The sequence below is a fragment of the Impatiens glandulifera genome, chromosome 9, assembly GCF_907164915.1.
Source record: "Impatiens glandulifera chromosome 9, dImpGla2.1, whole genome shotgun sequence".
NCBI classification, from domain to species: domain Eukaryota; kingdom Viridiplantae; phylum Streptophyta; class Magnoliopsida; order Ericales; family Balsaminaceae; genus Impatiens; species Impatiens glandulifera.
The window spans coordinates 30,562,419-30,575,147 of NC_061870.1; the positions used below are offsets into that span (position 1 = coordinate 30,562,419).

Sequence of the window (12,729 nt, forward strand, 5' to 3'; positions counted from 1 at the left end):
GCTGCTCATCCGATGTTGAGCACGTTGCAAATGAAACTTCAAAAGTTTCAATGCCTCTTCTCTTGCCGACAAACTGCGGTCCACTGCCTCAATCCTTGAGTCCCCTGCGAAGGTTGACCATACACGATTTCATATGGTGAAGATAAAGCTGTTGAGTGGAAGTTTGTATTATACCACCATTCAGTTAAAGGAAACCACTTTACCCATGACTTATGTTTTTAATCTGCCATACATCACAAATAAGTTTTCAGGCTTCGATTAACCACTTATGTCTGCCCATTGGTTTGTGGGTGATATGCTGATGACATTGTTTGTTCAATACCTTGCAATTTACACAGTTTTTCCAAAAAGTACTCACAAAGATTTTGTCCCTGTCACTTACAATGGTTAGCGACATTCCATGTAAACGAAATATATGATTCATGAATACTTGAGCAATATCACTAGCAGCAAATGAGTATTTCAACCCAACAAAATGAGCCATCTTAGAGAGTCTGTCCACTTACAAAAATAACAGAATAACCATTGGCTTTAGGAAAACCTTCCAAGTTCCATGAAGTCCATGGAAATATCACTCCAAATGGATGTAAGAATAGCCAAAGGTTGCAACCCTTATACCCTTGATTCTTCCATTTTTGTTTGATTTTTCCAAAAATACGTTTAATGCAGTTTCTGATATGTGATCATCACTCCTAAATGTCCTCCTACTGCCGAATTATGCATTATTGAAATAACATAAGTTCTCAAATCTCGATCACAACCCACCACCAAACGCCCTTCTTAACGCAACTGGCCTTTGATGAAGGAAAACTCTTTTACCCCTGACAGATCTATCCCAAGATCAAAATGATATTTTTTAAATTCAAATTTTGATTACACGATTTCTCAATTTTTTCATTAAAACTGATGAAAATTCTGATAATGCTGAGTAAGATCCCTTTTCTCAAAACCTCGATAGTGCATATGCTACCAAATTCTCCTTACCCTTCTTATAATGTACTGAAAAATCGAATCTCATTCAATTCTCCTTCCATTCACATTTACACCATAATGCTAAGAAAGTTGCTCTGGTACCAATAATATAGTTAGAATTATACTTCTACGATATGTAGTTTAGATTATGCAGTTCCTAGCTTATTAAAAAGGAATTACATGACATTCCGATTTTTTAAAAAATCCGTTGACTTATCAAGGTTTAGAAACCAAACCCTAACAAGCTCTTACATATCAAAGTGCTGCTACAATTCAAGCAACCCGTCGATGCCAAGCGCGCTTTAGGGTTTTTCCACTGGTGCACCATATTTAAGAATTTCAATCACAATACCTCTAACTAATGCATTGCAATTCTTATTCTGGTTAGAGTAAAGCTCATGAGGGATGCTCGAGCCCTGCTTGAGTCTGTCCTGTTGAAAAACTCAAACGACAATGACCTGTGTTAGAATATAAGATAATATATATGTAAGATATTATCACAATATTATAAATTGTAATAATATCATTAGTATATTATATTATTAGTTTCTTTATAAGCTCAATATAATGTCTATATAATAGACATAACTTATGTAATTCAATATAACATTTAAATACAATTTCTTTCTTCTTTATTCTAACATGGTATAGAGCCAACATTTTGTCCTTGAGAACAAATTTAGTCTTCCGCTGCCTCAATCAATGGTTACCTTAGCCATTGATGGAGGGCTTTAATCATTATTATTATTATTATATTTTTTAATAATATATATTTTTTCTTTAAAATATTTCTCTTGATGTTCTTATTATCTTCGGAATCATATTCTCTGGGTTTTGCTTTCAGTTGTTGCTTTATCCTAGTATTAATGCTCATATTTTTACTGGTTTAGTCAACACATTGTCATTCTCTCGTTAGAATGTGTTTTACAGGTGTTGTTTCACCCCAGTATTTTATTCCCATGGGATTCTACATTCATTTTTCGCTGGTTTTCTTTAATGCAACACACTGCCATCCCGTCGTTGGATGGATTTCGAGACTCGCGAGTAACTTCGGAGTTCATTCAGTTGTTGTTTCACTCCAGCATTCTATTCCCATGAGATTCTATCTCTTCGCTGGTTTATCCGTCAACACACTGCCATCATTTAATTGGATGAAGCTCACGACTTTTTGAAGCTTGAAGAATACAACATCAATATTTCATCATCTCGTCTTCAACCTCAAGCCGTTCAAGCGTTTTTCCATCTTAAGTTTGAGGAGGGATGTTAGAATATAAGATAATATATATGTAAAATATTATCACAATATTATAAATTGTAATAATATCATTAGTATATTATATTATATTATATTATTAGTTTCCTTATAAGTTCAATATAATGTCTATATATAGACATAACTTATGTAATTCAATATAACATTCAAATACAATTTCTTTCTTCTTTATTCTAACAACCTAGAAGCGGTTAGGACACTTCTTGATAGCTACAGGATCACCGATTCTTCTCCACTGGTCTTTGATTTTCTTGTTCAAAGTTATTCCAAATTGAGAATGATGGACATTGCCTTTGATACTAGTCTGTATTCAGATGAGCATGGGTTCACCCTTAGCATCATCAGCTACAATATGTTGATTCATGTGGTTCAAAAGTCTGATCGTACTGATCTGGTTTGGAGGATTTACGAGCATATGATCCAGAAGAGGGCATACCCGAATGAAGTAACAGTCAGGACGATGATCAGTGCTCTGTGCAAGGAAGGAAAACTGCAAGAACAACTTGATATCATTGACAGGATTCAGGGGAAAAGGTGCCCACCTTCTGCGGTGGTTAACACCAATTTGGTATTCAGGATGATTGAAGAAGGTAGGGATGAAGAGGGTCTGATACTGATGAAGAGAATGTTGCAGAAGAACATGATTCTTGACACCATATTTTATTCTCTAGTTGTTTACGCTAAGTTAAGATCAGAGGCCCTTCAACTCAAATGTTGTCGGATAACTGATGAAGAGATGAGAGGTAGAAAAGTGAACTCTTACACATACATGCCCAAGAATCTACCCGATTACAACTTAGTGATGAGCTGATCAAATAGATAATGGCCAAATTGAGAATAAAAATAAGTTCAAGGACTACTACAGATAAAAGGGAAATTACAAAAATAAAATAACTAAAACTAAAACAGTTTCATCCAATCTCTCTAGCGGAATCTCTCTAGCGGTCCACGTGGCTCTATAGTATCCGTTAATCATTTTCAGTTACAGTTATGCTTCTATTTCTCAAAGTTATGAATTGTACAGAATTAATACTCATCGTTGACTTCAGTCTTCAGAACTCAATTATGAATTTCTTGGTTGTTGCGTAAACTCACAACGCGTTAGTCAAGAGTCAGCGAATATTTCCGAGTTAAGGCAGTTTTTTAGCCTTGTCTACTGTCAGATGTTGATTTCAAAGGGGGCACATCTCTCTCTTCTCCTCCTCCTCCGGTGATTTATCCTTGCTCGAGCTTCTTACTCCCAACTCTTCAATCCAAAAGAATGAATCTTCTTCAAACCCCAATATTCTTCTTCTACATCTCCTTGGTGGGTGCATCACTTCTTCCGTTTCACCCGCCAGACAACATTGCAATCAACTGTGGTTTCTCCGGCAAAAAAACGGCTCCTAATGGAAGAAAGTGGATTGGAGACAGTGGCTCCACGTACTTTGTTTCAGGAGAACCAAATAGTAAATCCATAAGCTCAGCACCAGTTGAACAATCATCTCCTTCTCATGCTACTATCCCCTATACCCATGCCAGAATTTCACAAACTCAGTTTACTTATGTCTTCCCAATCAGCCCAGGCCCAAAGTTTGTCCGCCTCCATTTCAATCCGTCTTCATATCGTGCTTTTCACAGGTCCAATGCTTTCTTTACAGTAAAAGCAAATCGTTATACTCTACTCCACAACTTTAGCGTTTCACTAACTGCTGATGCCTTGGGCATAACAACTGTCTCTAAAGAGTTTTGTCTCAATGTTGAAGCGAATCAACCGTTGATCATAACATTCTCTCCTTCAAGAACTACACCTTCTGATAAAGTGTATGCATTTGTCAATGGAATTGAGGTAGTTTCCATGCCGAATGGACTGTACTATTCTATGAAGGAAAATATTGAGTGGGACCAAAAACTAGACTTCACATCCCTTTGGGGGAGCACTGCACTGGAGACAGTACATCGTTTGAATATTGGTGGAAGCTTCATTTCATCTTCAGAGGATACAGGTATGTCCCGTGAGTGGTTTGAGGATACTAAATTCTTCCTTCATTCAGGAGTTTTACCTCTTACAACAACAATGCAAATAAAATATGGAAAGATGCATAACTTCGTGGCACCTCAAAATGTTTATCAAACATCATGGTTTGTGGATCCAAACAAGAATGCCGAAGAATTCATTAATTTTACGTGGAAGGTACCTGTTGATCAAGGATTTCGATACATAATTAGGTTCCATTTCTGTGAGCTTGATTACGAGATAAAAGAGCGTGGACAGAGGTTGTTCAGCATCTATGTTGATAACCATATGGTTGAACCTCATGGAGACATAATCAAATGGACTGGAGAAATCGGGGTTGCAACATACAAGGACTACATTTATGTGGTCGAAGGAGATAGAATGGATGGTAAACGCAACATCCTCGTATCTCTATGTCCTATTGGTTCCAATCATGATGTTGAGTCGAATCTTGAAGCACCAGATGCTATTTTGAAAGGCCTGGAGATTTTCAAGCTAAGCAACCCTGATAATAACCTAGCATCGACTAATCCATTGGTTTCTTCATCCCTTGTTCCAACTGATAAACCTTCTAAAGTACGCAAGTCCTTGTACATATCAGCCGGTGGTAATATTATTGCAACAATTATTATCTTAATATTAACAACTTTGAGTGTAGTTTCTTACAAATTGCGGAGAGAAGACTGTCACAAACAAATGATCTTTCCGAGGCAATATGAGGGACCTCGTCGAAGTTTTTCATTAGCTGAAGTCCAGTTTGCAACAAAGAATTTTGATAGTGATTTGGTGATTGGAAAAGGAGGGTTTGGAAAGGTTTATAAAGCGTCTATTGACAGTGGGACAAATATAGTTGCCATGAAACGATTGCATTCCAGTTCTAAGCAAGGGGCTACAGAGTTTTGGACTGAGATTGAGATGCTATCTGAGCTTAGAAACAACAATCTTGTTACTCTGATTGGATATTGTAATGAAGGATCAGAAATGATCCTAGTATACGAGTATATGGAATGTGGAACACTTGCTGATCATCTCTATAAGAACAGTCAACAAGGCATTGCTAGTGCATCCCCTTTGTCATGGGAGCAGAGGCTCAAAATATGCATTGATGCTGCTCGAGGTCTAGAGTACCTTCATAATTGTAATGAATGGGGCATTATTCATCGCGATGTTAAGAGCACTAATATATTATTAGACCAGAATTTGGTAGCAAAGATTGCAGATTTTGGTTTGTCCAAAATGGTTCCGACTAGCCATTCTCTCACACACATTAGTACGTCTGTCAAAGGAACTTTTGGTTATCTAGACCCTGAGTATTTCTTAACACGCCGGCTAACCAAGAAATCTGATGTGTATGCATTTGGTGTAGTCTTATGGGAAGTCTTGTGTGGGAGACCTGCAATAGACACAAATGCTGAGGGGCCAGAACGCAGTTTGGCTTTATGGTCTCAATACTGTTTCAATGAAGGAATGGTTGATGAAATCATCGAACCCATATTGAAGGGACAAATACCAGCAACCTGCTTGAAGATATTTACACAACTCGCAAACCTTTGCTTAAAGAATGATCCAACTGAACGTCCTTCAATGGCAGGTGTGGTGGAAGAACTTGAACGTGCATTGGTGTCAATGAAGCAAGTGGTGAATAAAGGTACAGACTCTACTATTGTGTTGGCAGACAGTGATGGGGCAGTGCCAAGGAGTCAAATGGTGAATGATGGGGCAATGCAAATGGTGTATCAAGACACGAATTCAACTATGACAAACGATGAAACAGAATTAACTAGTTCTCCTTCACAAGATAGCTTCAGCTCCCCTTCAAGCACATTGAAATTACCAAAGAAAAAGTCCAGAATTGGCAAAATGTTCCAGACATTTGCACTCTGGGGTTCAAGGTTTTCGGCAAAGCCAGCAGGAGAAAAAACGAAGTCCGAAATTGACGAACTCGTTTCTTCAGTTACCAGTGATTCGATGAGTATGCACAACAATCCTTCATCTAGACATTATACCACGAGGAATAGCTTGATTTTTGTGAGGATGCCAAACCCAAAAGATATTTTTGATTTGGAGGATTTGTTGAGGGCTTCTTCAGAGGTTTTGGGTAAGGGAACATTTGGGACATCATACAAGGCTGTTCTGGAGATGGGGCTGGTGGTCACAGTGAAGCGATTAAAGGATGTAGTACTGTCGAAGGAAGATTTTGGGCAGAATTTGGAGGCAATCGGTTTGATGGATCATGAGAATCTGGTGAAGCTAAAGGCTTATTACTATAGCAAGGGTGAGCAGCTTCTAGTCTATGATTACTTTTCAACTGGAAGCCTATTCATGCATTTACACGGTGAGCATTTAATCTCAAATTTCCTTTTTATAATCAAGTTTCTTCCATAGTATCATTTTCATTAGCTTTTATACTTTTTCTTCCATGGACTAAATGCCAATGTTCACAGGAAAGCATGGTAGTGGTAAGGTCACGCTGAATTGGAAAACAAGAATAGGCATAGCCCGAGGAGTGGCACAAGGAATTGCATACATCCATGAACAGGGCCCAACCACTTGCCATGGTAATATAAGGTCGTTGAACATCCTCCTAACAAAATCACTTGAGCCCCTTATTTCTGATGTCTGCACCTGGACATTAGTTGTCGAGCTTAACACCTACGCATCTGGTTATACTGCCCCAGAGAAACTTAAATACTCCCAGAAGGCAGATGTGTATAGCTATGGCATACTGCTGCTTGAGTTATTGACTGGTAAACCACCCTTCCAAAGCCTTGTAAAAGATAATGAGGGTGTGGACCTCCCTAGATGGGTACAGGCCTCCGGTTTGAAGATGGAGAAGAAGAGGATAATAGATGTCATTGACATCGAGCTGCTTAACAGTAACATTTACGACTACGGGTCGCAGCTCATTTTGCTTGCCTTGGACTGTGCAGATCCAAATCCTGACAATCGCCCTCTAATGGCAACTGTTGCCAGCAAAATTGCAAAGCTTTATCTTCTTAGCCAGGAATGAAAATTCAATAATTGTTGTTGGCAAATTTCCATTTTGTTTGTACATTTGAATCACTGTTTAAGCAACGAACAGACAGTATTGATCACATTTAGTCTTTGTTTTTAGGAAGTTAGCATGATCATTGGAATGACAAACATTTCTACAAATTATATTTATAGTAGAGTAGATTTTAGAAAGGAAAAAAAAACTGGGTTTGTGGTATGCATACATATACAGCTGAACCGGATCTTTCTTGGGAGCTTGTTTAGGTCAGAGAAGTTTCTATCATTTCCTCGGCTCCTAAATTCAATGATCAGGACATGGCTTCGAATTTGTTCATCCTCAACTGGCCAATCATACATCTTCCTACCGCATATCGCTCTCTCCTTTCACCGATACGCCGTCCTCCCAGAACAAATCCAGTGTGAAGAAACTGTCTCCGTAGCCATGGACTCTATGAGAAAAGGCGAAAGCTGGGACGTTCTCAGTCGCAAGCTCGTTCATTTCGAGATGAGCAATTCGGTAGTCCGACAAGTGCTGCTCCAATTCAAACAACCCGTCGATGCCAAGCGCGCTTTAGGGTTCTTCCACTGGTGCGCCATGAGTAAGAATTTCAATCACAATATCTCCAACTACTGCATTGCGATTCTTATTCTGGTTAGAGCAAAGCTCATTAGGGATGCTCGAGCCCTGCTTGAATCTGTCCTGTTGAAGAACTCAAACGACCATGACCTGGAAGTGGTTAGTGCACTTCTTGATAGTTACAGGATCACCGATTCTTCTCCACTGGTCTTTGATTTGCTTGTTCAATGTTATTCCAAGTTGAGAATGATGGACATTGCCTTTGATACATGTCTGTATTTAGATGAGCATGGGTTCACCCTTAGCATCATTAGCTACAATATGTTGATTCATGTGGTTCAAAAGTCTGATCGTACTGATCTGGTTTGGAGGATTTACGAGCATATGATCCAAAAGAGGGCATACCCGAATGAAGTAACAGTCAGGACGATGATCAGTGCTCTGTGCAAGGAAGGAAAACTGCAAGAACAACTCGATATCATTGACAGGATTCAGGGGAAAAGGTGCCCACCTTCTGTGGTGGTTAACACTAGTTTGGTATTCAGGATGATTGAAGAAGGTAGGGATGAGGAGGGTCTGATACTGATGAAGAGAATGTTGCAGAAGAACATGATTCTCGACACCATATTTTACTCTCTAGTTGTTTTTGCAAAAGTTAAGATCCATGGCGTGGACGCTGCACGTGAGGTGTTTGATGAAATGCTGAAGAGAGGTTTTGAAGCAAATCCATTTTTATGTACTGTATTTATTGGTGCTCATTGCAATGAAGGAAGAATTGATGGTGCAATTAGGCTGATGCAAGAAATGGAAGATGTGGGTATAAAGCCATATGATGAAGCCTTTAATAGTCTAATCTTAGGATGTGCTCTGGCTGGAAGAGTGGAAGAAGGCTTAAAGTTTTATAAAAGAATTCTGGCAATGGGAAATGTTCCAAGCCGTGACGCCTTCAACTCCATTGTCGGAAAGCTATCGGAAACAGGCTGCACGAGTTTGGCAAATAGCCTGCTAACAGATTTGATGGAGACAGAATTTAAACCCGATGAAACCACTTATTCTCATCTTATTGCTGGTTATGCTACAGAAGAGAATATTCAAGAGGTTATGAAGCTGTACTACGAGTTGGAATTTAGATCAATCCATCCAAATGAATCGGTTTTTGAGCCCTTGATTTGTTGTTTATGTCGAAGTGGGAAGGTGGACGAAGCCGAACGATGTCTCAAGGCGATGAGAGATCGGTCGATTGAACCATCGGCAAACATATATAAGGCACTAATTTGTGGCGGAGCTCATCAATTAAATAGCAAAATACACATACATACACATGTTAACTCTTAATGGTATTAATCACAATAAAATTATTATTTTCAAATTTTAGATCCTTTTGACTTGATTATGAATTATGTAACAACTTGTTATACATCTGTTCAAAATTACTGGGGAATGAAAATATATGGTCATGTTTTCACTCTATAATTTTTGGAAAACTAATTAACTTCAATTTGAATGATTGGAAGAGAAAATATGTTAGAACAATCAATCTTCAAAATTTACAGAAACTCAATAATTTTTTCTTTTCTAAGAAATCAATTATTGTGTGACAATAACCCAGTCAATTTTTTTTTTTGGAAAAAATTAAATTTTTTATATGTCAATTCAAAAGTGTCGATCTAATACTCTAAAGAATTAAGTCTTTAGTTCATTTCTCACACAAACCTTTAAGTTAAACTGTTGGTAAATTTTTTAGAATTTATGTTATATTTTTAAATTATATAATAATAATGATATGTTTATATTAGTTGATATGAACAATTTCCCATTTACCTACTAATTTGGTTAAATATGTTAAATTTATTTTGTGTATGAAAATATTTTATTTATGTCTAAAATTTTCAAACTTGTCATATCTATATATATATATATATAATGATGCTTAATTTTTAAAGTGTCCGGATTGCCGGGTCGAGAGCTGTGGTTAATTTGGATACTTGGGTCAGATTGTGGGTTGACCCGCCTTTAAATTTAAAACGGTTAAAAAGAAAATTAAAAATACTCTAAAGAATTAAGTCTTTAGTTCATTTCTCACACAAACCTTTAAGTTAAACTGTTGGTAAATTTTTTAGAATTTATGTTATATTTTTAAATTATATAATAATAATGATATGTTTATATTAGTTGATATGAACAATTTCCCATTTACCTACTAATTTGGTTAAATATGTTAAATTTATTTTGTGTATGAAAATATTTTATTTATGTCTAAAATTTTCAAACTTGTCATATCTATATATATATATAATGATGCTTAATTTTTAAAGTGTCCGGATTGCCGGGTCGAGAGCTGTGGTTAATTTGGATACTTGGGTCAGATTGTGGGTTGACCCGCCTTTAAATTTAAAACGGTTAAAAAGAAAATTAAAAATACTAGAGGTATGTTTCGAACTTGCAATCTAACAAAACAAGTACAACTCTTTAACCAACTAGGCTACAAAGACTTTATAATTTAAATTCAACACCAAATTTGATAAACGCGAGACGTTTTAATATTAATATAAGTTCAACTTTTTAACTAACTAATCTATATATATATAATGATGCTTAATTTTTAAAGTGTCCGGATTGCCGGGTCGAGAGCTGTGGTTAATTTGGATACTTGGGTCGGATTGTGGGTTAAAAATAAAATACTAGATTTATATTATTAATCGTGCAAATGGACGGGCTAAATGCTAGTGAGTATTAATTTTTGTCATTTTACCCTTAACACGAGGATAGACTTATATATTTAAGTATTTTTTTTAGGCTTTCAAATTAAGGGAAAAAATAGGTGTCCAAGAAACGAAATATGTGTGGTCCTAGCAAATGCTAGGTCATAATCCTATCACAATGGTTAAAATATATTTAGGTTATAAAATTTTGTTTTAATATATATTTAATTATTAATTATTTAATATTTATCATATAATAAAGTATTTTAAAATTATGAATTATTTAATAAAATTAATATTTTTAATTTGTATATATATTTTATTATAATTCTTAAAATGAATGATAATTTCAAATTATATATTTTTAAATATTGATTTTATTTTAACTTTTAATTATACAAAATTCTTTTATAATATATTTTATTTTAAATAATTGTTAAAATATTTAATAAATAAATATACAATTAAGTAAATAATAATAATAATTTAAATCAAATATTTTGAGATAATAATTTTATTTTAAAATATTTTTAAAAGATTAATAATTTTAATATATATATATATATATTTAAATAAATATATATATATATATTAAAAGGGTTAATCAAAAATTTCAAACTAAGATTTTATTTAGAGTATATTATTAAAATTAATAACGATTTTTTTCATAATATACAAACATTTTTTTTAAATTTATTAGAATAAGTTCATATTATTAAAAATAAAATATTATATATATATATATATTAGAATTATTAATCTTATTAACGAATTTTAAAATAAAAATAAAATTATTATAAAAATATATAATAAAATTATTATTATTTATTCTATTATGTATTTATTGAATAAATATTTTAGTAATTATTCCGAATAAAATATATTATAAATTAACTTTTAAAATAAAATTATGATTTAAAAATATTTAATTTATATTTTTCCCTTAATTTGAATGCCATTTACATGGTGATTTGAATTTAAAAAATACTTCAAAATATATATATATAGTTTAAATTTGGGTGACAAAATTAAGACTATTATTATTTATTTTAATTTAAGAAATGTGACATATTTTTAACAAAATTTAGAAGTATAACTAATTACTTTAGAGTTCTCAACAAATTCCATTAACAATGACAAAAACTTAACTATGGAGGACAAGATATAATATAACCAATCTATTTTGCACGATCATAAACTTTTTCGATGTCTAACTTTACAAAAACATATTTTTCACCTCTTAAATTAGCTGAGTCAATACACTCATTAATTATTAATACGCCATCAAAGATTTGATGACCTTTTATGAACACCATCTGATTACTAGATATGACCGTCTCTAACACTCTCTGCAATTTGTTGGCCAAACATTTTGCGACAATCTTATAGAATGACGAAACGAGACTGACAAGCCTAAAATTCTTCACATCAATATTTCCTAAAGCTTTACGAATGAGACATATTAAAGTAGAATTCCAACTCTTATCAAATTATAAAAATCGATAAAAATCCGACCGAGAATTCTAACCTAGGACCGATGATTCTAACCTAGGATCGGTGTTCTTGAGTAAGGACCGATGATTCTAACATAGTACGCTCGTTCAATGTTCGATTCATTCGTTCAGCTACTCCATTCTCTTGAGGTGTTCAGGGAACAGTCTTCACCATACTGATCTCATTCACATCACAATATTCTCTGAAATCTGAATTGATGTACTCACCTTTGTTGTCGAATTTCAAACATTTAACCTTCAGATTTGTTTCATTTTCAACCAAATCTTTCCACTTTTTGAAAATTATAAATACATCAAATTTTGTTCTTCATAAAATATATTCATACATTTCTCGTCGAATCATCTATAAACGTTACATAGTAGTGTGATCTGCCAATAGAAGAAACAGGTGCAGGTTCCCACACATCAGTGTGTACCAACTCTAACATTTCTTTTTTTGAGCTCCTTCCCAATTTTTAAGAAACTCACACGTTTATGTTTTTTAAAAATGCAGTTTTCACATAACTGATGTTAAACAGACTTCAGTTCTAGAATCTAACAATTATTCAAAAGAATTTTCATCATTTTTTCACTCATATGGCCCAACCTGCAATGTCATAGCTCACTATTCTTTGAGTCATCAACTACAGCAACAATTGTTTCTCTACATGTTGAAGTCATGTATAACGTTCCAATTTTTTGATCTCGAGCAACAAATTTTG

General features: G+C 34.6%; 2 protein-coding genes and 1 pseudogene across 2 annotated transcripts; all 3 read left to right on the plus strand.

Moving 5' to 3' along the window:
* The first annotated feature begins 268 nt into the window (after window positions 1-268).
* LOC124916205 lies at window positions 269-3,056 on the plus strand (annotated as a pseudogene).
* Window positions 3,057-3,323: 267 nt separating this feature from the next.
* LOC124913647 (receptor-like protein kinase FERONIA) lies at window positions 3,324-7,360 on the plus strand. The gene is made up of 2 exons (XM_047454053.1): window positions 3,324-6,576; window positions 6,686-7,360. Exons 1-2 carry the CDS (start codon window positions 3,507-3,509, stop codon window positions 7,249-7,251), a joined length of 3,636 nt encoding a protein of 1,211 aa, XP_047310009.1. The 5' UTR covers window positions 3,324-3,506; the 3' UTR covers window positions 7,252-7,360.
* A 62-nt stretch (window positions 7,361-7,422) lies between these two features.
* On the plus strand, window positions 7,423-9,279 carry LOC124913648 (pentatricopeptide repeat-containing protein At1g66345, mitochondrial-like). The gene has a single exon (XM_047454054.1). It carries the CDS (start codon window positions 7,540-7,542, stop codon window positions 9,145-9,147), a length of 1,608 nt encoding a protein of 535 aa, XP_047310010.1. The 5' UTR covers window positions 7,423-7,539; the 3' UTR covers window positions 9,148-9,279.
* Window positions 9,280-12,729: the final 3,450 nt, after the last annotated feature.

What these genes read in the sequence shown, in the direction of transcription:
- LOC124913648 (XM_047454054.1), top strand. Translation starts at nt 7,540, where the DNA reads ATGATCAGGACATGGCTTCGAATTTGTTCATCCTCAACTGGCCAATCA.
- LOC124913647 (XM_047454053.1), top strand. Translation starts at nt 3,507, where the DNA reads ATGAATCTTCTTCAAACCCCAATATTCTTCTTCTACATCTCCTTGGTG. An exon ending in CCTATTCATGCATTTACACG is followed by an intron (nt 6,577 to 6,685) that starts GTGAGCATTTAA and finishes CAATGTTCACAG; the next exon opens with GAAAGCATGGTAGTGGTAAG.